This window comes from Meriones unguiculatus, chromosome 4 (genome assembly GCF_030254825.1).
Source record: "Meriones unguiculatus strain TT.TT164.6M chromosome 4, Bangor_MerUng_6.1, whole genome shotgun sequence".
In the NCBI taxonomy this organism is placed as follows: domain Eukaryota; kingdom Metazoa; phylum Chordata; class Mammalia; order Rodentia; family Muridae; genus Meriones; species Meriones unguiculatus.
Window position 1 is genome coordinate 89,808,624 of NC_083352.1, and position 23,099 is coordinate 89,831,722.

The window sequence follows — 23,099 nt, forward strand, 5'->3', positions numbered from 1 at the left end:
CAGTCACAGTACCCACTTAGCAGCTTATAACTGCCTCTACCACCAATTTCAGGGGATTCAGCGCCGTTGTCTGTTCCTCACCCTACACACATGTGGTACACAACCGCACAGACACACACACATAAATTTTTAAAAGTTAAAAAAAAATGTCCAAGCCAGCAAGTTTGGAATGGCACATACCTTTAAACCTAAGGCTACATAATAAGGCTTTGTCTCAAAAACAAAACAAACAAGAAAAAAAGCCAACAAAATCAAGGGTAACCTGGTCTACAAATTAGATGCTCCCCTAACCACCACTAAACCCAATAAAAAAGGAAAGAAAGGAAGGGTGAGAGAATAAGCCATGCTGATTGCCAGTGCAGTTACTAAATAGGAGTTGAGAATGTAGCTACATTGGTACAATGTGTGCCTAGCATGCAGAGAAGCCCTCAACTACCATCCCCAGAACTGCATAAACTGGGTACACACCTACAATCTCAACACTTGGAAGTGTCAAGACACGAGGACCACAAGTTCAAGGTCATTCTGTTTTCAAGGCCAACTTGGAATACAAAAGACCTGATCTTAAAAAAAAAAAAAAAAAAAAGAGGTGGGGTTGTGGACAGGTGGCTCAGCGTTAAGAGCACTGGCTGTTTTTGCAGAAGACCTGTGTTCAGGTCCCTGCACCCACATGGTGGCTCAAGCCACCAGGAACTATAGTTGTTTGACATCTGCAGTCCCCCTTTGTCCTCCACAGGCACCAAGCAGACCAGAGGCACAAGAAAACAAATAGCACAACAGATCCACCTGTCTCTGCCTCGCCAGGCTAGGATTACAGACTTACACCACCACTGCACAGCAGATGTGTAACCCAGAATGCCTGGCCCTCACTGATCCTTCTGCTGCCACCTCCTTCAGCAAAGCCTATCAGTGTGCCCCACCACAGCAGGCTGAATTTTTTTTCAAAAGTGATCATAAATTAACAGGTAGTAACACAAGTAAAAGTAGAGGATTAACGATTTTTAAAAAGCCTAAGTTTTGTTTCAACAGTTCCTTCAGAAATTATGGGTCTGATTCAGTAGTGTACACTACAGGCTCTAAAACATCTTCACATACAGTCTTGGTGAAAACTCAAACACAAGGGCTGAAGTGGTTAAGAGCTTGTGTTGTCTCATACATCTACTTCCTATACAGACCTGGCCTCAAACTCAAAGATCCACTTGCCCCTGCCTCATTGGTGCTGGGATTAAAAGCATGCAGCACCAACCCTGGCATTTGTTGCTCTTTCAGAGGATCCTAGCACCTACAAGGTGGCTCACAACTGTCCCTAATACCGTTTCAGGGGATCCAGAACCCTCTTCTGGTCTCTATGGGTATCAGGCAAGCACACAGGGCATTTACAAACATGTTCGCCAAACACTCACACAGACAAAAACAATCTTTCTAGAACTAAAAAAGGAATAAGCAAGAGGAGCAGGATCAGTGGCTCAGGGGTAAGAGCACTGGTTGCTCTTGCAGAAGGCCCAGGGATTCCAGCACCCACATGGTGGCTCACAACTGTCTACAGCTCCAGTTCCAGGAAAAACAGGGCCCTCTTCTGGTCTCTGGGAACACTGGGCAACACATGCTGTGTGCCTAACATATAAACAGGCAAAAGACTCATACATATGAAATAAAATCTTTAAAAACTAGAAATGACCAGGAAACATACACATGAAAAGTGCCTATGAATGACCCTGCTGTTGAATGTGACGTTTCCCAACAGCATCTAACAACACAGAACCCACCCCACCCCCTAAAGAGCTGCCTTCTTGGCTCCAGGACCCACCCACTGAGTCTTCTGAGAAATAACATGGCACAGCTTGTGAAAGCCATAAAACCTTAGAGTCCTTGACCTAGTGAAACCACTCCTGGGCACTTTCTCTAGGGAAAAAATTAAAATGAAGCAAAACACTTTTAATATGAAGGTCTCTGTACCTACCACCTCTACGAGAACAAAAATTTGAAGACCAAAATCCCAACAGTGAGGTAGAAACTTAGCTTAGTAGGTAAATTACTATTTAAAAAAAAAAAAAAATTACCAGGTTAAGGGGGAACAAAGCTGATCACACAACCTCACAACAAAATGTCAAAGTGGAGAGTAAGAAGTGGATTCAGGTGCACCTGTGGTAAGATTTTAAGAAAAGTGATCACCCATTTCTTTTCTAAGACAGAGGCCTCTAATTGTTCTCAAAGTTACAAAATTCTGTTCACACCAGGCCAGGTCCAGGCTGGCTGAGTAGCAAAAACCTTGTCTAGCAGAAGCAAGGCCCTGGGTTAGAGTTCCAGGTTGGGGGAGGGGTCCAGAAATAAAACAGTGCTTAAGGCAGCAGTGAATTTCTAGGCTGTGGAGAACATTTTGCTATTTCTAACATGACATCAATGCCACTTTTTCTTTCCTTCTTTCTTTTTTTTTTTTTTTTTTGAGTTTATTATTGTGGGAGAGGCAGAGCCTGACCCTGGCAGGTGCGTAGAAGTCAGAGGACAGCTTGCAGGAGTCAGTCTCTTCCTGCTATGGTGATAGGGGTGGAAATCCTGGTTGACAAGTGTGGCAGCATGTCTCTTTACCCACTGAACCCTCTCACCAGCTACATCTCCTTTCCTCAAACATGCTGCCAGGCTCATTGTAAATGACCCACACAAACCAAGCAAAGTTCTCTAAGTTATAATGGATTTACAACGAACTGACAGAGAGTAAGAAAGCAATTCTACAAGTGTTAACATTAGCCAAGGCTCTAAACAGAAAAAAAAAATGTACATTCTGAGTCCGGTATTGTACGGAACTGCCAAAAAGAGCAAGTGCTAAAATGTATGCTTCAAGAACTAAAAGGAAGGAAGACTCTAACTTTGGTACTCTTACCCTACTCATCTGGGATGCTCACCTCCCCGTGGACTCAATTCAGCTACAATCTAATCTCTAAGACTAAAGAGATCTCATGGAGCTTAGAAACTTTAATTTGTATTTGAACAAGTTAAATACATCTGTCACTTTCTGATAACTAGAGGAAACATGCAAAAGGAAAGAAAAACAGGATGCATCCTTAAAGATTTTTCGTTTTTAACTGAAGTCAAGGGCAAAAAAGGCTCCAGTTATAGAACCCCAACTTCACTGAGCTGGGGAAATAAATGATAGTTTAATTTGAACGAGGCAGGCTAAGGAGGTTTGAAATGCCTCATGCTAGGAAAATCGGGAGTGTGGGGGAAATAAAGTAAAAAACAGACTGTTCCCAGCAGAATTCTTAAAAACCTGCTCTGATTTACCCCACGGGTTAACTTCTGTAGAGAAACACTCTCTGCAAATGGACGGCTGGAAAATGCGGCTAAAGAAGAAAACTCCGTACATGAAAAACCCTCTTGCCCACCTCCGAAGTCCTGGATGCCTATTTTAAGGAAGAGGCTGTTCAAGGGCCTGCCGGCCAGGCCTAGGCCAAAGGCAGCCACGGTAGTGCCTGTAACACGGATGGACTCGGGGCAGGGGAAATGGACTTGCATGCCCTTGGTAAGCTCTGGCGGCGCTTCCCAAGTTAAGGACACCGGCCACAATGGAATGGAGTCTATTGGCATTCGCCTCTCCGTTTTAACACTAAGCATTTTCTTAGTTCGTGAAATACGAACTGACAAGCACCCCCACCCCTCCCCACCCCCGCGCGCACACACCCTCCAGAGTCAAGACCAGTCACACAGGACAGCACCCGGCCTCCAGCTCCTACCAAGAATATTGAGAGGAGCGAGAGGGGCGAGGAGGGCGAGGGCACAAGCCAACACCCGCCTTGTTGCCATCCGGACCCGCACCAACTCCTATGCTGCGGTTCCTCACCCCTAAAAATTTCAGGAACTGGGGCGGGGGTTGGGAGGAGAAAATGCGATGCGTGTCCGATGCCCGCCGCCAACCCACCTCCGGAGTCCGGCCCTCGCCCACCTCTATTCAAAGGCGCCTTCTGCTCGGAGAACTAGGAACAGCAATGCGGATCGGCCACCACCCGCGCGCAGGGGACCTTGCGGGGAAGGAGGGAGGCCGGCCTGGAGGGAGCCAGGCACCCCCCCCACCCCTTCCCCAGCTAGGGGGGAGGACGGCCCGCTGCGGGAACCCCGCCGCCCCAGCTCTAAAGGGGGATGGGTGCGGAAGGCCGCTGGCCACCCACCTCGCCCCGGTCGCCCACCTTCCCAGGGCCTGCAGGGTGGGGGATATGCAGGACACCGGGCTGACCCTACCTGGGGCGGCTGGGCCTCCACGTCCCCTCCTCCATCCCGACTCCCCCACCCCACCAAGAGGCTCATTTCAGGAGAGGGTGCGCCTGCGACCTGCACCCTAGCCCATCCGCCCTTCCATCACGGGCAGGGGACGCAGCAAGGGGATGGGGCGGGGACACCGATCGCCCCTCGCACACACATGAGGGGCAGGGGGCCGCCCCGGCCGTCCATCTTGGTCGTCTGGGGGAGGGGACGCGATGGTGCGGGAGGCTGGACACGGCCCGAGAAGCCCGAAGAATCCGCCTGCGCCTCCCGCCCCTCCACGGGCCCCCAGCCCACCGCGTCGCCGGCCGGTCACGGGGCGAGGCGGGGGAGGGGACGAGCGGCGCGGGATCGGCCCGACAGGCGCGGAGGGGGCTGGGGAGCCGACACCCACCTGCCCAGGCCGGGGCGCCCGCCGCCCGCGGCCGCCGAGGAAGACGCCACCGGCGCGGCCGGGACCGGCACCGTGGAAGACGAGGTGGACGCGACCGAGGACGGCACGGCGCCGGGCGACGAGAGCAGGCCGCCACCGGGCTTGCGGCCACTGGCGGGCGCGGGCGGCTGCGGCTGCGGCTTCAGCGACATGGTGAGCGGCCCATACACCGGCTCGCACGCCGGGCGGGGACAGCCGGGAGCCGGGCGCGCTGAGGAAAAGCCGGAGCGCGGCGGGGACGCGCGGACGCCGAGCGGGCAGGCGCGGGCTGGCGCGGCCGCGGGAGCCAGGGGCAGCAGGACGACGACGAAGGGGCGGGGAGGCCCGCACACACCGAACAGCCGCCGGGAGCCGGGCCGGGACGCGCCGTAGCCGTTGCTACCAAAACAGTCTGAGGCGCAGGGCGGCGAGCGCGGCCCGCGGGGAGGGGCGCCGGGGCCGCGCGGGGGAGGGCCGGCGGAGGGATACGCCACCGCGCCGCCCCGCCCGCCGCGCCGCGCCGTCCGCGGGAGCGAGCGCCGCGCGGCCCAGCTCGACGGGCGGTGCGGCTCGAGGCCTGCGGCGGGCCGCTGAGCGGCGGCGCTCGACGGGCGCATGGGAGCCGGGCTCGCGGACGCGCACGGGGCGACGGGGCCCAGAGGGTGAGGAGATGCGAAACGGAGCGGGGGAAGGCGGGGGGGACTCTTTACCGGAAGTCGGAAGGGTCAGGCGGAAGTCGGACGTGAGACGGCTGGGGCCGGATCGGGACACGTGAGGAGCGGGCGCCGCGCTGGGCCGCGTTCGCTCTCCGGGGTCGGCCGAGTGCCGCGAGGGGATCCGCCCTCGCTGAGGCGGGTCTGCCCTTCCGGGAGGGAGTGCTGCTTTTCGCCCGCCGGCCCCGGTTGGCAGATGTGCCCCGCTGGTTGCTCCGGTGTCCTCGGCCCTCTTCGAGGACCTTGGTTCCCCCCACCACCACCAGATGCCACATAGAGGATGGCCCGCGGGCGCCTTCGGGGCGGAGACCCGCAGTTCCCTCTCTAACCCCCGGGCCTGGCACACAGTAGGCCCCCAGGTGCCACTGCGTGCTTGATTTCCCTGCCAGCATGGGAAGCTTGCCACTACGGAGGCCACCGCCAGCTGCTTCACTTTGCCCCACTTTATTCACCCCTGTTGGGTATCTGACCTTCATTTGAACCCGTTTTTCCCTCGCTCGAACTTCCTATTCCTCCTTCCGGAGAGTTGAAGGGAAATGGACGGCATTGGTAGAGGTGGATAATGGGGTCTTGCCATGTATAACGGGGTCTCCCTCAGTGGAGACTAAACAGACCTCACAAGAATGTGAACTTCAGACCTTGACCCTTCTGAAAGTTTTATTTTAACTCGGGGAGGCTGCCAAACACTGTGGTCTGTTTTATAAGGTGTAATTGCATTGGAAGCAAGTAGATAACTTTTTTTTTTTCCCCAGTGATTTTGGGGTTTTTGTTTTCTCCTTTAAGTGAAATTACTTAAGGAAATGTCGGGCTAAAGGACAGCAAAATCCCCCTCAATCTACTAGAGTTAAAGTCAGGCGTGGTGTTCATGCCTGTAATATGAGCACTTGGGAAGTGGAGGCAGGATTAGCTCTTCAAGGTCATCTTCACCTACTTAAGGAAATTCTAGGCCAGGCTAAGCTACAAGGGACCCAGTCTCAAAAAGGGTAATTAAGTGAGTAGTGACCCCTGGTTATGGCACATGACTTTAACCCAACAATGGGAAGGCAAGTGGACCTCTGAGTTCAAAACTTGCTCGGTCTACATAGATTAAAAAGTAACAAGAAGTGGTGCTGATGACCAGCCAGATAGCTCAGCAGGTAAAGGCACAAGCAGCCAAGGCTCATCACCCATGTTTGATCCCTGGAGCTGACATGGTGGAAGAAGAACACTACCCTTGGAATTGTCCTCAGCCCTCTATTCTTAGATTGAATCAAATGTTTGCCCATGCATGTATACACAATAAATATGACCTTCTGTTGTTGTTTGTTTTGTCGATGTTTTTGTTTTGAGACATAATTTCTCTATATAACAGCTCTGGCTGTCCTGGAACTCTGTAGAACAGGCTGGCCTCCCAAGTTCTGGCATCAAAGGCTTGCGCCACCATGACTGGCCATAAATGTCTTTTAAAAAAGAAAAAAATAAAAAGAAAGAATCTGGGATGTCACTTGGTTTTAGAGTGGGAGCCTGATCAAGCTTAAGGCACTCCAGCCCCATAACGATGGTCCACAAACAAATAACTAAAAAACAAACAAAAAAAACTTGGAGCATGTTTAAGAAACACTAGTAGTCCAACCAAAAGTAAATTAACCTCCTACATAGCCCAAGTAAAAATTGTCATATTTGGCAAACACACACAAAGTCATTTCTCCCAAGAACATTGAGAAAGCTGGTCTTTCTAAGTGTAGTGGCCCTTTTAAAAGTTAACCTGAAGAAGCCTGATGTGGCTGCAAAGCCTTGAATCCCAATAGGTGGAAAGTAGAGGCTAGAGTCAAAACAGTTCAAGGCCACCATGGCCATACAGCACATTCTGCCGGCTATGTGAGACACTTTCCCAGAAGAAACAAAAAAAAAGGAACAAATAGCAACATTTCATGTTAAAGTTGTTTAATATAATTTATTTTTAATGTGTGTTAGTTCACAAGTCAATGCATTAGCCAGTGAGCAGGTTGCTTAGGCACCTGCAATGTCATCATTGCCTGCTGCCTCTTACTTCGTTCTCTTGCTCTCTTTTCTGTCTCTCCCCTTTCTCTGTCAGGGCACCCCCTTCCCCAATATGTCCCTCTCCCTCTCCTTCCTTCTCTCTATCTCCATGCAATAAACCTTTCATATAATATGCTTGCCACATGTACACACATGCAACACACAAAATAAATGAGTATCTGTAAAACAAAAAGGATGGATTTTTTTTTTTTTAAAGAAGAAAGAAAAGCTAAATGTCAAGTTTAAATTAAATTTTGCAGATACTTGGTAATGATCTGGGGCCTCAAGCAACAGTGAGCTGGGACCTGTTGGCTACCACTAGCATGTGAATGAACTTGGTAACAGGTCATACCTTACTCAAACTACCACATGACTGCAGTCTTTGCTTATTTGGATTACTAGAGGACCTGGAGCTGGGGCCAGCTAAACTACACTCTTCCACACTGGGTGTGTGTGTGTGTGTGTGTGTGTTTGTGTTTGTGAGTATGTATGTATATGTATGTTTATAGAGACCAGAGGTAAACATCAGGAGACCTCTCTAGTTTGTAGCTCTGGCTGGCCTGGAATTTACAGAGATCTGCTTGCCTCTGCCTTCTGAGTTCTGGGATTAACATTGAGTGCCACCACGACTGGCACATCCAACATTTTTTAGGTGGTCTGGGGCTCACACTCAGAGTCCCCACAGCTGCTCAGTTTACCAGCTGAGCAGTCTCTCCAGGACTGCACTTGGACTTTTAGCCTTCTGTTGCTTATATTCTAGTCCAGGGTAATTTGCACACATGATATCCACTGGTGTCGTAAACCAGCCAGTGATTCTCTGAGGTTACAGAGTTAAAGCATCCCCAGTGATATGACGCAGTCCTTACAATGTAATCTGTTATTCAGCAACAGGGCACTCATGTACATGACCCAAATATGCTTCCTACAAGTCTCATGTGTCCTCGAAAATCTTTCCAGACAAATCGGAATCTGAGCCAATACCATTTCTCATTATCAGCAGCTTTTTGCTTTGATCTGTGTATGGGGAGGTGGACGCTTACAGGGACAACTAGCAGGAGTCAGTTTCCTCCTTCCATCGTGTGGGACCTGGGAAGGGAGCTTGGGTGCTCAGGCTTGGTAGCAATCACCTTTACATGCTGAGCCATCTTTCAGGACTCCTAGTTAATGTAACCCCAGCATGTGGGAGGTGGAGGCAGGAGGAACAGGGAGGGGTTCCTGGTCATCCTCTGTTAGCTGGTGAGTCAGCAAGAGCTCCATGAGACCATGCCTCAACACACACACACTCTCTCTTTCATATATATATATACACACAAAGAACATGATAAAAATGAAGAGGGGAAGAGAGGTGGCTCAGTGGTTAAAAGCATGCACTGCTTTTACAGAGGACTGAGCAACCATGTTGGGCAGCTCACAGTCTAATTCTGCCTGCAGGAAATTCAGCCACTTTTTTTTTTCTCCCCCCCCCCCCCCCCCCCGTAAGATACAGTTTCTCTGTTTAACAGCCTTGGCTGTCCTAAACAGGCTAGCCTGGAACTCAGAGATATACCTGCCTCTGCCACCCAAGTGCTGGGTTTAAAGGCGTGTGCCGCCACACCTAGAATAAATATTCTTTAAAAAAGGACAATGAAAGGGCCAGTTGTGGTGGCATATACTTTTAATCCCAGCACTGGACATGCAGAGGCAGGTGGGTCTCTGTGAATTCAAGGTGAGCCTGGCCTATATAGTAAGTTCCAGAACATCCAGACCCTGTCTTTTTCTCAAAAAAATAAAAAATAAATAAAATAAAACTAAGATTATTGTTCTAAGAGAGGGCTGCTACTGAAATGTGTTGCTGGAGCTGGTGAGACAAAGTTCAATCCCCAGCACCCACATGAGGCAGCTCAAGACTACCTGTAACACCAGTTCCAAGGATCCAATGCCCTCTGACCTCAGTGGACACCATCATGCAGGTGCGTCACAAAAACTCATGCAGGCACACATCTTTAAATATCTTTGGGGGGGTTGTTTTTTGAGACAGGGTTTCTCTGTGTAGCCTTGGCTGTCCTAAACTTGATTTGTAGAGCAGGCTGGCCTCAAACTCACAGAGATCCACCTCCTTCTGCCTCCCCAAGTACTGGGATTGCAGGCATGTGCCACCCTGCCCAGCCTACAGAAATATCTTAAAAAAAAAAAATAAAAAGGAAAGTTGTTCTGTTTGATTTTGCTTGGTTTTGTATTTCGAGACAGGGCTTCTCTGTGTACCCTGGCTAAAGAAAAGATTTTTGTTTTTTTGCTTTGCTTTGCTTTTTGGTTTTTCGAGACAAGGTTTCTGTGTGTAGCTATGGCTGTCCTGGACTCACTTTGTAGACCAGGCTGTCCTGGAACTCACATCAGCCCACCTGCCTCTGGTTCCCTGAGTGCTGGGATCAAAGGCATGCGCCACCACACCCAGCTGAAGAAAAGTATTTCTGATATTTAATACATAAAAATAGATATGATTAAGCCAGCAAGATGGTTCAGCGGGCAAAGATACTGGCTCCCAAGCCTGAGAACCTGACTTAGATCCTAGGGACAAACCAGGAGGGAAATAATCAACTCTCTTTTTCTCTCTCTTTGCGTAATCTTTAAAATTGTTTTTTTAAAACTGGCCATACAGTACACCAGTACATACGTATAATTCTAGCACTTGGGGGGCAGAAGCAGGTGGATATCTGAGTACCTGGGCAGCCAGAAGGTATGGAGTGAGATCTTATCTCAAAACAAACAGACAGGAAAAAAACAAACAAACAAAAAAACTATTTCTGCAGTGCGAGAGAATACCTTTAAGATTGGGTGACCAGTCTTACAGGCTTTCCACTTGACATGTGGTTTCAGTGACCCCCTCGGCATGCCACAGAGCACTTAGGTTAGCCTGTTAATTTTGATCACTTCAGTGGTGAATCAGGTCTTAGGATCTGGAGGTGACAAACTGAGCCCTGCAAGGCAGAGATTTGGAGTGATTTGCTGTTACCAACCACCACAGTGTTTGTCACATGACCCATATGCCTAGCAATCCATTTTTCTGCAATCATTTCTCTTCAGTTCGCTTCGTCTGACCGTGTTTAAACTGTGATGACACATTCTTCCCTCAATGCTCTTGATTTCACTTTCAAAGCATGAAAATTCCAATCAGTGCCAACCTGCCCTCCCCTCAATCCATCCTCTTCAAGTTTTTGCAGATGTAATTTCAAAAATAGGACCATGGCTAATTACAGCAAGGATTTTTTTCCCTAACCACAGTTACTCTGGATTCTTAGAGGCTAATCTATTTGTGGACACTCCAGGAATCCCAAAAGACTAAAAGCCAGGAAAAAAAGAAAAAGACATGGCACAGGCCAGGGGCTTTCGGGAAGGTGGTAGGCAAACACATTGTGTATATCGCTGTAGCTCTGAGGCCTGAGGGCCCTGCACCAAGGGACACTGGGATGCAGTGGCCACATGGCAAAGCATGTCAGTGGGCCGGACCCTAAACAGGCCCTCCTACTATAAGAACAGAACACTGATGCTGTGATGCTGTTCTCAGAGCAGAAGGTCTGTACCAGCTGACACAGGCACAGGAAAAACTTTATTCTTCTTTTCCTTTTTTCCTTCTTTTAAAAATTTTTTAAATGTTTGTTGGTTTGTTTGGTTGGTTGATTTGGTTTTTTGAGACAGAGTTTCTCTGCGCAGCCTTGGCTATCCTGGACCTAATCTTGTAGACCATGCAGAGATATGCCTGCCTCTGCTTCCCTGAGTGTTGGGGTTACAGGCGTGTGCCACTGTGCCAGGCTTCTCTTTATTTTTCAGTAGAAATGTTTAATGAAAATTTTGGTGCTCCCCCCCCCCCCCTCCAGCTTTGAAACTCTGGATGTAGACCAGGCTGGCCTTGAATTTACAGAGATCCACTGTCACCTGCCTCCCCAGTGCTGGGATAAAAGGTGTGTGCCACCATGATGGACCCTTTTTGTTTTTATTTACTTCTGTCTCTCCTGCCCCTCGGGAAATTTTGTGGTTTCAGAGCTGGCCTCAAACTCTCAGGGATCCACCTGCCTCTGCCTCCCTCGTGCTGGATTAAAAGTGTTCATCACCACCACCCAGCATTAAGAATATGTTTAACACTAAAACTAAAGCAACCTGATGCTGGAGAGATGGCTTAGTGGCTAAGAGCACTGGCTGCTCAATAATGAGGACCAGAGTTCATTCCCTAACACCCATGCTGTGCAGCTCATAGCTGCCCGCAGCTTTGGCTCAAGGGAATGCGATGTCATCTTCTGGCCGCTGAGGGTATACCTGCACCCACTTGCATACACCCGCCCCACCCCCCATACTCATAAATACATCTTAGACTGTAATGCTGGTACTTGGTGACCTAAAACAGGAAGGTAAGTTCAGGCTCATCCTAAACAACACATAAAGTTCAAGGCTAGCCCAAGCTCGGAGAAACCCTATCTCAGTGGAAACAATGGAGGTCATCAGGATGCCTGGGCATGTAAGGACACTTGCTACCAAGCCTGGTGTTGATCCCCAGGTCCCACAAGGTAGAACAAATTCCCAAAAATTGTATCTGACCTCACAGGTGTGCCAAGCTCCATCCCCCAACCCCCAAACAAAAATAAACTGAAAAGACAGACCCCAGCCATCGGTGGTGCACGCCTTTAATCCCAGCACTCAGGAGGCAGAGACAGGCGGATATCTGAGTTTGAGGCCAGCCTCGTCTACAGAGTAAGTCCAGGACAACCAAGGCTACACAGAAAAACCATGTCTTAAAAAAACAAAAAGGGGGTGGGGAGGAAAGAGGAGAAAAGAAACAATGGAGGGCTGGAGAGGTGGCTCAGAGATTAAGAGCACTGGTTGCTCTTCCAGAGGTCCTGAGTTCAATTCCCAGCAACCACATGGTGGCTCATAATTATCTATAATGAAATCTGGTGCTCACTTCTGGCCTGCAGGCACACATGTAGACAGAACACTGTATACATATACATTTAAAAAAAAAAAAAAGAAAAGAAACAATGTGTTCACAGGCCTGGCCCTGCCATGAGGATCTGTAGGTAGTCAGTGGACTCTGGGAAGGGAAAGAAAGCCGTTGTTGTCAAGTGGTAAACCAATGGTAACTCACACTCCTGTAAGTAAGTAACCTCCAAGAGTGTTCCCCTGAGCTATTCTAGTAAATTCATTAGGTCACCAAAAATGTTGGGTGTGGCAGTGTGCACATGTCATCCTAGCACTTGGGAAGTTGAGACAGGGATATATAAGACCCTGTTTAAAAAAACAAAACAAAAAAACAGGCGTGGTGACACGCGCACTTGGGAGGCTGAAGCAGGTAGATCACTGTGAGTTCAAGGCCAGCCTAATATACAGAGCAAGTTCCAAGACAGCAAGGGCTACACAGAGAAACCCTGTCTCAAAAAAACCAAAATAATAATAGTAATGATAATAATAATACCAAAAAACATGGAAGAAGAGGACGACATGGGAAAGGGGGTCAGAAAGAACAGGAGGGAACATAGGAGGAGTATAATCAAGATGGATTACATGCAGGGGCTGGAGAGATGGCTCAGTGCTTAAGAACATTGTTGTTCCAGAGGTCCTAAGTTCAAGTCTCAGCAACCACGTAGTGGCTCACAACCATCTATAGTGAGATCTGGTGCCCTCTTCTGGCATACAGGTGTACAAGCACACTCATATACATAAAAATAAATATTAAGAAAGGTGCATTACATGCAAGTATGCCATAATGAAAGCCACTGTGATGTGTGACCTGCATGTGTTAACACAAGGTAAAGATCCTCCCTCCACTCAATGGCCTGTGGATTTTCTGTGAGAGAACACAGTGCCCACCCCACCCCACCCCCCAGGAGCCCTGTGGCTATGTCTGCAGACAGCTTTGTCTGTGGTAAGGAGGGGGTGCTCCTGGCAGCCTTGGGTAGAGGCCAGGCGTGGCTTGCCTTTGGCAGACTTGTAATACAGATATTCACCCCTGGTCACGGTTTCCTGGCGAGCCATTCAGAAATTCCTGGGATTGTCACAAAGGTAAGTGGCTCTCTGTAGGCTAACAGGCCTCCTGTTCTGACTGCCACCCTCGGGTTACATGGTCTAAAAAGGCATCACTGACATACCTAGCAGTGGGATGAGTGCCAGCTGGATTTACAGTGACAATGGGGGAGGGGTGGTCTCTAACCAGCAGATTGGCCTGTGCAGGCAGATGGGGTGGGGGCCCACTGCTTCTGAATAGCAACAGAGCTTCACAGGGCTTTTCCATCTCTCAATTTTTCTAAAATCAAATTGACTAAAGCAAACCTGGCCAAGGCCAGATTTGGTGTGCAAGGGCACAGCCACTGTCTTACTGGTTGAGTTTGTCTTGTTTGGTTTTGAGGGTTTTGTTTTGTTAGTTTGTTGAGACAGGGTTTCTCTGTGTAGCTCTGCCTGTCTTGGAACTCATCTGTAGACCAGGCTGGCCTCAAACTCAGAGATCCACCTGCCTCTGCCTCTCCAGTGCTTGGATCAAAGGCATGCGCCATGATGCCAGATGGAATGTTATTGGCATTCCTGCTTGGATGGAAAGGTATGCTGAGATTCGGAAGCCCAGGAACCACACAGCTCTGAGAGGAAGCCTCTGCGGGAGGACATCCCTGGCTGAGTTGTACTACTACAGTGCAACAATTCCATTTCACGGCTCCTCTTCAGCAGTTGCCTCTCCCAGGGGAAGGTGTCCCCAGCAGAGCTGAGCAGCGCAGGAGCCTCAACCCTGCTCCACTTCTTCACTTCTTCCATTCTTTGCTTCTTGCCCTCTTCTGATGAGAGAGTCACACCAGGCAGAAGATCTCGTAAAAAGAGATTCATTGGGAGGAACAAGTCCAGCCTTGGCTGTCTCTGCTCCTGGGAGAAGACAGTGGGGAACTGATCAGTAGGCAGGGCTTGTATAGGATATCTTAGGGGGTGGAGCTTAACAAAGTGAAGATTTCCAAAGTAAAGATTGGTGGGGTTTCAAGTCCTGAGCTGGGGGAGCTCAGGAATTGGTGGGGTTTTCTGTTCAGGAAATGGTGAGATTTTTCTTGAAGGGCAGGGTCTGGGCACTCTGCCACCTCGGAGCTGGGAATGACAGATAGAGCCATTATTACAGCCTTTAGGGAAGTCTAGGAGGCAAGGCTGGAGCTCTTTTGGGGGGCTGGTCACTTTTCTGCCTTGAGGGTTTATAAAGTTTACAAAGGGGAATGTTTTACCTTCTGCTTGAGTCTGTGTGAATAGCCAGCAGGTGGTTTGGTTTGGTTTGGTTTGGTTTGGTTTGGTTTGGTTTGGTTTGGTTTGGTATGGAGACAGGGTCTCACTTGTAGCACTGGCTGGCCTGGAGCTCAATGTGCAGCCTCAGCTCCTAGAGATCTATTAAGTGTGTGTCACTATACTCTGGATTTTTTTTTTCCTGTAGTTCTAGGGATTGAATTTTGGGCCAAGAAGCATGGCTCAAACACAGTAGTGACTTCTGTGCTAGATTCTCCTTTACCTCATCAGGCTTCCAGAAGTCATTCATTCTAGTGAGAGTCACACCCAGGGCTGTTCTCAAAAGATCTGCCTGTCCAGAACAGCTTCATGATCTTGGGAAAGTCATCCTAGTCCTTCACCAATGATGAGGGGAAGGGTGGATGCTCTCAAGATATCAGAGACTCTCCAAAGAGTACCAAAGCAAAGAGCAAACACCATGAAACCCACAGTGGGCATCCCATCCTGCCTGTAGAGGGAAGCCTGCTGGGGGTCTGAGGTGGGTACAGCACCTATCCTGCATGAGCCACAGCCTGGGTTGGAGCCCCACCATCACACAGAATGAAGGAATGACTAGACAGAGGCCAAACACTGTGGTAGTGGACAAACACTGTGCTCCTGCAGCTCTGGCGGCCTGTGAGCCTGTGCTTCTCAACTCTCACTCTCACAGGCCTGTTCGTGTCCTTTGATCTCGCTTTATTGGGCAGTGTTCCTGTGTACTTTCTAAACATACCAGGCTTTCCAGGCCAACCTCACAAGTCTTTCACCCAGTTCCTGAAGGTTATTTGTGTTTGGCAGACACTAGGAAAGGGAAGGGCGTCTTAGAGTGCTTGGAAAGGGATCATGGAAGTAGAGGCCAGGAGGAGCGAAAGGAGAAGGTGAAGACGAGAAGAGAGCCTGCCGACTGAGGGCAGTTCCTAAGCATGACTTTGCTTTTTGCTTGTTTGTTTACTTGTTGTTTTTGAGACGTTTTCTCTGTAGCTGTCCTGGACTCGCTTTGTAGACCAGGATGGCCTCAAACTCCCAGAGATCCCCCTGCTTCTGCCTCCCAGAGTGCTGGCATGCCACCATGCCCAGCTGGCTTTTTGCTTTTTGTTTTGCTAGTGCTGGGACTTGAACTCAGGGTTGAATGCATGCTAAACACACACTCTATGGCTGAGCTACAAGCATACTGTTGATGCCCTTTTCTTTTTTGAGATGGTCTCTTGTAGTCTAGGCTGACTTCAAACTGTCACTGTAGCCAAGGCCACCCTTGAATTCCTGATTCTCTTGACTCCCAAGCAGGATTACAGACCTGTGCCGCCATGCCTGGCTCCAGGTTGTGGTTTGTTTTGCTTGAGGTAGGATCCATTATGCAGCTCAAGCTGGCCATGGGCTTGAGATCCTACAGCCTTGGCCTCCCAAGTGCTGGAATTCCAAGCATGTACCACAATGCCTAGCTCCCATATTGTTGTTGTTTAAAAACAGCTGTGTTGAAATACAGTTCACCTGTGTCAGAAATGACAAACAACAGCAAAAGAGAATTAACATTCTAGGCTTCCATTTTAAAACACACAGTTCATGGGCCAGGAAGATGCCTCAGCAAGTAAAGGTGGTTGCCACTAAGTGTGATATGAACTGAGTCCAATCCCTGGGCCCCACACGGTGGAAGAAGAAAACCAGCTCCCAAGGATTCTCCTCTAACCTCCACACATGCACAAATGAATGTAAATGAAGAAATGCTACCCTCCAGGAGCCTTTTGACTTTGTTCAGAACTATGCATCTGTCACCAGAGGGTAATTTTCCTCATTCCACACAGCTCACCACTCCCTCCACTCCTTCTGTCCCCTGCTGAGTGGACATTTCCCAGAACACAGACTGACCATCTTCAAGAATGCAGTCACTGCCCTCTTGTCTATACCAGGACCCTCTCTCATCCTCCCAAGCTTAAACTCTGCTCCATTCCACGCCTGCTTCCCCAGGGCCAAGTAACCACCATTCACTTTCTGGTTTTTCTTTTCTTATTACATTTTTATTTTTAATTGTGTGTGTCAGGGTGGGGCATGCGGCACATGCAACAGAGAGTGAGTGAAGTCAAAGGACAGCTTGTGACAGTCAGTTCTCTTTCTACCATGTGGTTCCTGTGGGCCTAAGGTGCCAGGTTTGCCAGCAAGCACCTTTACCAGCTGAGCCACTTGGCAGGTCCTTGTTTTGTTTCTTTTAAAACAGGGTCTTGCTAAGTAGTCCTGGCTAGGCTAGTGGCCAATCTGTAGTTCAGGATGGCCACAGGCTAATGGGATTACAGCACAATGCCCTGTCTCCAGGAACTATCTAATTTCTGTTGCTGACTCAGCTAAGAGATTCATCAAAAGGCTGGGTGTAGGCTGGAGCAATGGCTCAGCAGTCAACAGTGTTCAATGTTCTAAGAGGATCCAAGTAAGGTAAAGTTTCCAGCACCCACATGGGTGGCTCACAACCATTTGTGACTCTAATTCCACGGGTCCTATGCCTCTGACCTTTACAGGCACCGGAACTCAAATGTACATACATGTGGTCATACACACAATTAAAAATAAATATTAAAAAACAAACAACTGGGTGTGTGCTCATAGTCCCGGCATTTGGGAAGTAGACGAACAGAGACAAAGGATGTCAAGATCATCTTCAGCTACAGAGGAAGTTCCGGGCCAGCCTGAGACTGTAAATGAAATAATAAATAAACAAATAAAAATAAATAGGCCCATGAATGTGAAGCTCACAGCCCTGAATCAACTTCTGTTCTATTCAGATCATAACCAGCTTTTTCCGTGTAGTTTTGAAGAGAAGTTGAGGCTACAGAAGGGGAACGTGGTTTTCCCACCCAGGCCAGCTTGCTGTATCCAGAGGTGTTCAGTTTCAGATCTGGAACCTTTTCAAACCCATGAGTTCAGAGCAGAGGCATTTGCACAAAGTCCTTCTCTGAAACGTCAGAAAAGGTAGAGCCTTGACACCACGCCAGTATGGGGACAGTGTGCAGGAGGTGCCAGGAAGCAGATGTGTGAGGTCAGAGGAGGTGACAGCGCCAAGCAGTGATGCGGTGACAGGTTAAGTTTTATTTAGCCTTATTTTTTTTTTATTTTGGTTGGTTTTTTGTTTTTGTTTTTGTTTTTTGGTTGTTGTTATTTGTTTTTTGTCATATGGTAATTCTAAATTTAATTCTTAGATGCTGTCATCCCTGCCCCAAGTTTCCAGTGGACATTCAGCATAATACACATATATTTACAAGGCTCCTTTTTCATTGTTGTTTTGTTTTTTTGAGACAGGCATTCTCTGTGTACCACTGGCTGTCCTTTGTAGACCAAGCTGGCCTTGAACTCATAGAGATCAGCCTGCCTCTGCCTCCCAAGTGCTGGGATTACAGGTGTGCACCACCACGGCCTGGTACAGGGCTTCTTTATAGGGCTCACAAATGCCAAAAGACAGAAGCAGCCCAAATGCCCATTAGGAGGTGAGGCAGAAACCAAATGCGATGTGGCCATGCAGTAGAATATTATACAAAGAAACATCAACATATTCTGCCTTGGGAGAGGCTCAGAACCTGGCAGACATCACAGGTCATATGTCCCTGAAGTCCATTTAAATGCAGTATCCAGAAGAGGCAAGCTCACCAGGACAGAGAGGCTGTGGCTGGTAGGAGTTTGGGAGAGGGGAATGGGAAGAGCCGGCTTCCCTTTGGCAGAGGATGTTCTGAAAGTAGATCGAAGCAGTGATTACACACTGCGGTACATTAAATTCATCAAAATATCTCCTCTAATGTGGTTGAGACATGGCTGGGGATGTGGCTCAGATGGTAAAGTGTTTGGCTAGCATGCACAAGCCCTGGGGTCTGTCTGAAGTGCCACATCAGTCAGGCATGGTAGTGAATGTTCAAGGTCATCCTGGGCTACCTGATGAGGCCAGCCTTCGATCCCAACACTCAGAGACTGAGGCAGGACGATTGCCTCAAGTTCAGAGCCATTTGGCTACAAAGCAACTTTATAAAATAAAGTAAATAAAAGTAAATTTTATGCTATATGCATTTGAGTTCAACTTTGAAAACAAGATCTTTCTTTTAATAGCTTGACTTTCATTGTGAAATAGTTAACTTTTCTTTTTCTTTTCTTTTCTTTTTTTTTTTTTTGGCTAAGACTGGGGTATTAAAAAGAGACACAATATTACAAAATTTCCAGGGCAGAGCGGACACAACAGGGCTCTGAGTCAGAAATGAATTCCCATTCATCTTCTCCCTCGACTTCTGGTAAACATACACTCAGAATGAAGCCGGGTTTTAACCGAGAGTTAAATTTAGCTGGCCTTCCTCCGGAGCCGGTTCCCTGCCTGTCACAGCGCCTCGCCCCCAGCTCCTGGAGCCTCCATGCGTTGTGCCAGCCTCCGCTTTTCCTGCCTCCTTCATTCAGGCATTCCCCTGCTCCCACGCGGAAGTCGCGCTCAGCCCCAGCCCCAGCAGTGACTAACCCTGGGATGAGCCACTCTGCCAGAATGCCATGTGGTCCCCAAACTTGAGCGAGGGTGGCTGGGAGGCTCACAAAATGGCCCTGTGTCCAAAGAAAACCCCAGATGTCCACACTGACCAGCAATCAGCGAGCACACGTTCTGTGGCAAGCTGAGCGCACTGGCACATGCGTGCGACCCTAGCACCTAGACAGGACAATCGTTTGGACCCAGGATTTGAAGACCAGCCTGGGCAACAGAACAAGATCTGGTCTGAAAAAAACACAAAGAGAGCCAGGCGCTGGTGGCACTCACCTTTAATCCCAGCACTCGGGAAGGTGGATCTCTGTGAGTCCGAGACCATCCCGGTCTATAGAGTGAGTTTCAGGACAGCCAGGACTACATAGTGAAAGCCTGTCTCAAAAACAACCACAAACAGCTCAGGCAAGCAGAGGGCTCAGCTGGTGAACGGTGCTTGTCCGCTAGCCTGACACCCAACTTTGAGGCCCCAGTTAGCGGGAGAAATATTCCTAAAGGTTGTCCTTTGACTTCAGCACAGAGTGCTGCAGAACACACTGAACACACATTGAAGAAATGTCATTAAAACAAACATGGGGTTGGGATAGCAAAGGTCCATAATCCCAGAATTTTGGAGGTAGAGCCAGAAGGTTCAGGAGTTCAAGGTCATCCTCAGCTACATAACCATTTTAAGACCAGCCTGGGCTGTAAGAGATCCTCTCTCAAAACACTAACATAGAGACACGTCAGAGATGTTTGGAGATATACATGCCTGTATGTATGTCTGAGAGTGTCAGAAGCCCTGGAGCTGGAGTTACAAGCAGGTGTGAGCTGCCACGTGGGTGCTGGAAATTAAACCAGGTTCTGTGGCCAAGCAGCCGGGACTCTTGGCCGGTGAGCCGTCTCTCTTAGAAGAGCAGTCAACTTCAGTTCAGTTCACAGTATCCACATTTTAGGTGGTTCACAACCAGTGCTTCCAGCTCCAGGGGATCGGCGGCCCTTCCACACTGAGAGCACCGCCACTCACACAGACCCGTGATTAAAGAGAAGACGTCTCTTCTAAAGAGCTCACACCAAAGTAAAGAAATAGACCCTGCCCTGGCACTCCTGTTTACCCAAAGGACTCGGAGTCGGCATGTCACCAGTCCCTCCTCAGCAGAGTTCACTGCCACTCTACTCAAGACAGCTCAGTTGTGGGGCCACCTTGGGTGTCTTTCAGCAGAGGAATGGGTTTTTAAAAAGTGACACAGGTACAAAATGAAATTAGCCATAAAGTACAAAATGATGTCTCAGTAAGACAAATACTGCATTTGTCTATCATTAGAACCTGGGATTTCTTTCTTTCTTTCTCTTTCTTTCTTTCTTTCTTTCTTTCTTTCTTTCTTTCTTTCTTTCTTTCTTTCTTTCTTTCTTTTTTCTGAGACAGGGATTCTCTGTGTAGCCTTGGCTGTCCTGGACTCACTTCGTAGGCCAGGCTGTCCTGGAACTCACAGAGATCCACCTGCCTCTGCCTCCCTGAGTACTGGGATTACAGGCCTGCTCCACTGAGCTGGGCTATGGAACCTAGAATCTTATGCAGGAACAACAACTCGTGTGCGCTTACATGACGTGGAAGCAGAAGTGACAGTGTTTGGGGAACAAACAGCACTAGTGATGGGGGAGGATCAGGGATGACTGGGAGAGGAGAAAATGCTCAAAGTACATTATATGGTAAATAGTATGGAGTGTACTTTATGTAACCTAGTTCCAGATAATAGAAATGAAAAGATGTGTGTGTGTGTGTGTGTGTGTGTGTACACTCCTGGGTTGTTCCCCTTTAACCGATGACAAAAATAACTCTAGGTTTCCATTATGACCAATGTGGCAGTCCTTGGGGCAGGACTTTGTTACATGGTCTTTCATGAGCCTTTGTGTGCAGGGATTAGAATCTGCTGATTACCCATGCCAGAGTCACATGACTCTGACTGGGAGCAGGCTGTGGTCTCAGGACCAGGCAAAGGTTTATTGACCGGAGGTAAGAGACACTTGGGAGGCGGAAGCCACAATCACGGGCCTTCACTAAACTTTCTGCTTTGAGACAGTGTCTCACGTAGCCCAGGCTGGACTCAAACTCACTATGTCACCAAGGATGACCCCGAGCTCGCTATCCTTCTGTCTCTACCTACTGAATGCTAGGAGTACATATGTGCTGGGGCTGGACCCCAGGGCTCTATGCATGCTGGGCAAGCCCTCCACTCACCTCTCATCAGGCTTCAATATGTCCCTCATTGCCTCCTGTCCAAATGTCCCCAAGTAATTCATGGGTGCAAACCTTCTGTCTCCCGTGTTTCTAGACTCCAGTGGCTGCCATTTTCCCTACATTGTGCCCTTTTTATCCATGCTGGATGGCAAAGCATTTAGATCTTCCTCTCCAAAGACTTGCTCCAGCAGTGGTCACCAGAGGCCCAGTGCCTGATGCAGGAAATTCTCTCCTTACTCAATCCAGTCTTTCTATGATACCTGAAGCACTGCGCTGGTGTGTGTGTGTGTGTGTTCTTGAGACAGGGTCTCACTCTAGGCTGGACTCAAACTGATGGTAATCCTTCTGCCAGTATCCTGCATATTGAAATTACAGGCTGACAGCCAGGTACGGTAGAGCTCGTCCGTAATCCCAGCACTCTGAGAGGCAGAGGCAGGCTGATTTCCTTGAGTTCGAGGCCAGCCTGGTCTAGAAAGTGAGTCAAAGACAAGGCTACACAGAGAAACCCTATCTAGAAAAAACAAACAAAACAAAACAAACAAACAAACAAGCAAAGCCAACAACAAAAAAAGAAGTTAGAGGCTGGCTTTGAACTCAGGGATCTGCCTGCCTCTGCCTCCTGAGCAGTGGGATTAAAGGCATGTGCCAACACTGTTCAGTAAAGCCCTGTTATTGTTGTTTTATTTTTAATAATTTTTTATTTTGTATTCATTGGTGTTTTGCTTTCATGTATGTCTATGTGAGGGTGTCAGCAGACAGTTGTGAGCTACCATGTGGGTGATGGGGATTGAGCCCAGGTCCTCTGGAAGAGCAACCAGTGCTTTTAACCACTGAGCCATCTCTCCAGCCCCAGCTCTGTTATGTTAGAGCTCCTGTATTCCTATCTGTTCTTTCTCCTTCCTGCATCATTGGCTACATATCCTGTTCTGAGCCCTGGGTCCTTCTATGTCATCTGCTGTTCACCCCAACAGCAGGTCCAAATTTTCACCCTTGTCCTTTGTACTTCTAGACATCATGCCCAGGGGACAATGCCCTTGATGGAATACGTATTCCCTGACAGCCAGGTGATCATAGGGCAAATGGCCTCAGTTTCCTTGTTAACAAAATGGAGATGACAGTGGCACCTGCCTGGTAGAGTCAGCCAGGATGCTCTCCTCCAGCACTGGGCATGATGTATACATAGAGCTTAGGGTCAGGCAGAAAGCAGGGACCAAATGACAACCGGAAAGCAGCTCCCAGGCTGGGTAAGCAGGTCATTACCCTGAGTGGTTTTTATGTCCAAGTTTAAACAGCTGGTGGTACCAGCACTCTGTAATCCCAGCACTCTGGGAGGCAGAGGCAGGTAAATTTTTGGGAGTTCGGCCTGCTCTACAGATACAGGACAGCCAGTGTTACACAGAGAAACTGTGTCTCAAAAACAAAAACAAACAAAACAACAAACCAAACCAAAGGGAGGGGCAAGCCTCTTTAATCCCAGCACCCAGGAGGCTGAGGAAGGATTTTGAGTTTCAGGCTAGCCTGGGCTACATAGTGAGTTCAGTGCCAGCTTGGACTACGTGTCAAGACCCTGTCTTTCCAACAATGGGGTGGGGATGGGCCGTGCACACTGGCCGCTTTCAGGCAGCTCCTCCCCCCTCACAGCCCAGTGCCTGCCCCTTACTGTGCTCACTAACCTTGGCCTCCAGAACTTGGGAACAATGTCCCCATTTGTTTCTACCTCCTGGTCCTGACAAGGAGCCACCATCT

The 23,099-nt window shown here is 48.8% G+C and overlaps 1 protein-coding gene and 1 long non-coding RNA gene across 9 annotated transcripts in view; both read right to left on the reverse strand.

The window, feature by feature from the left end:
* Atxn2 (ataxin 2) overlaps positions 1-5,152 on the reverse strand; it is a 112,795-nt gene extending 107,643 nt beyond the window's left edge. For 2 of the 8 annotated variants that reach the window (XM_060382450.1, XM_060382449.1), the window contains exon 1: positions 4,646-5,150. In XM_060382450.1, the coding sequence (XP_060238433.1) occupies positions 4,646-4,836 (191 nt within the window). In that variant the 5' untranslated portion in view covers positions 4,837-5,150. Of the gene's footprint in view, positions 1-4,645 lie in introns of all 8 variants that reach the window. The other 6 variants (XM_060382455.1, XM_060382451.1, XM_060382454.1 and 3 more) reach the window with 5 other exon arrangements.
* Positions 5,153-13,249: 8,097 nt separating this feature from the next.
* Positions 13,250-22,312, reverse strand: LOC132653699 (uncharacterized). Its single transcript, XR_009591496.1, has 3 exons — positions 19,412-22,312; positions 15,941-16,134; positions 13,250-14,268 (listed from the first exon to the last, which is right to left on the reverse strand). It is a non-coding gene; the product is annotated as an uncharacterized LOC132653699 (long non-coding RNA).
* Positions 22,313-23,099: the final 787 nt, after the last annotated feature.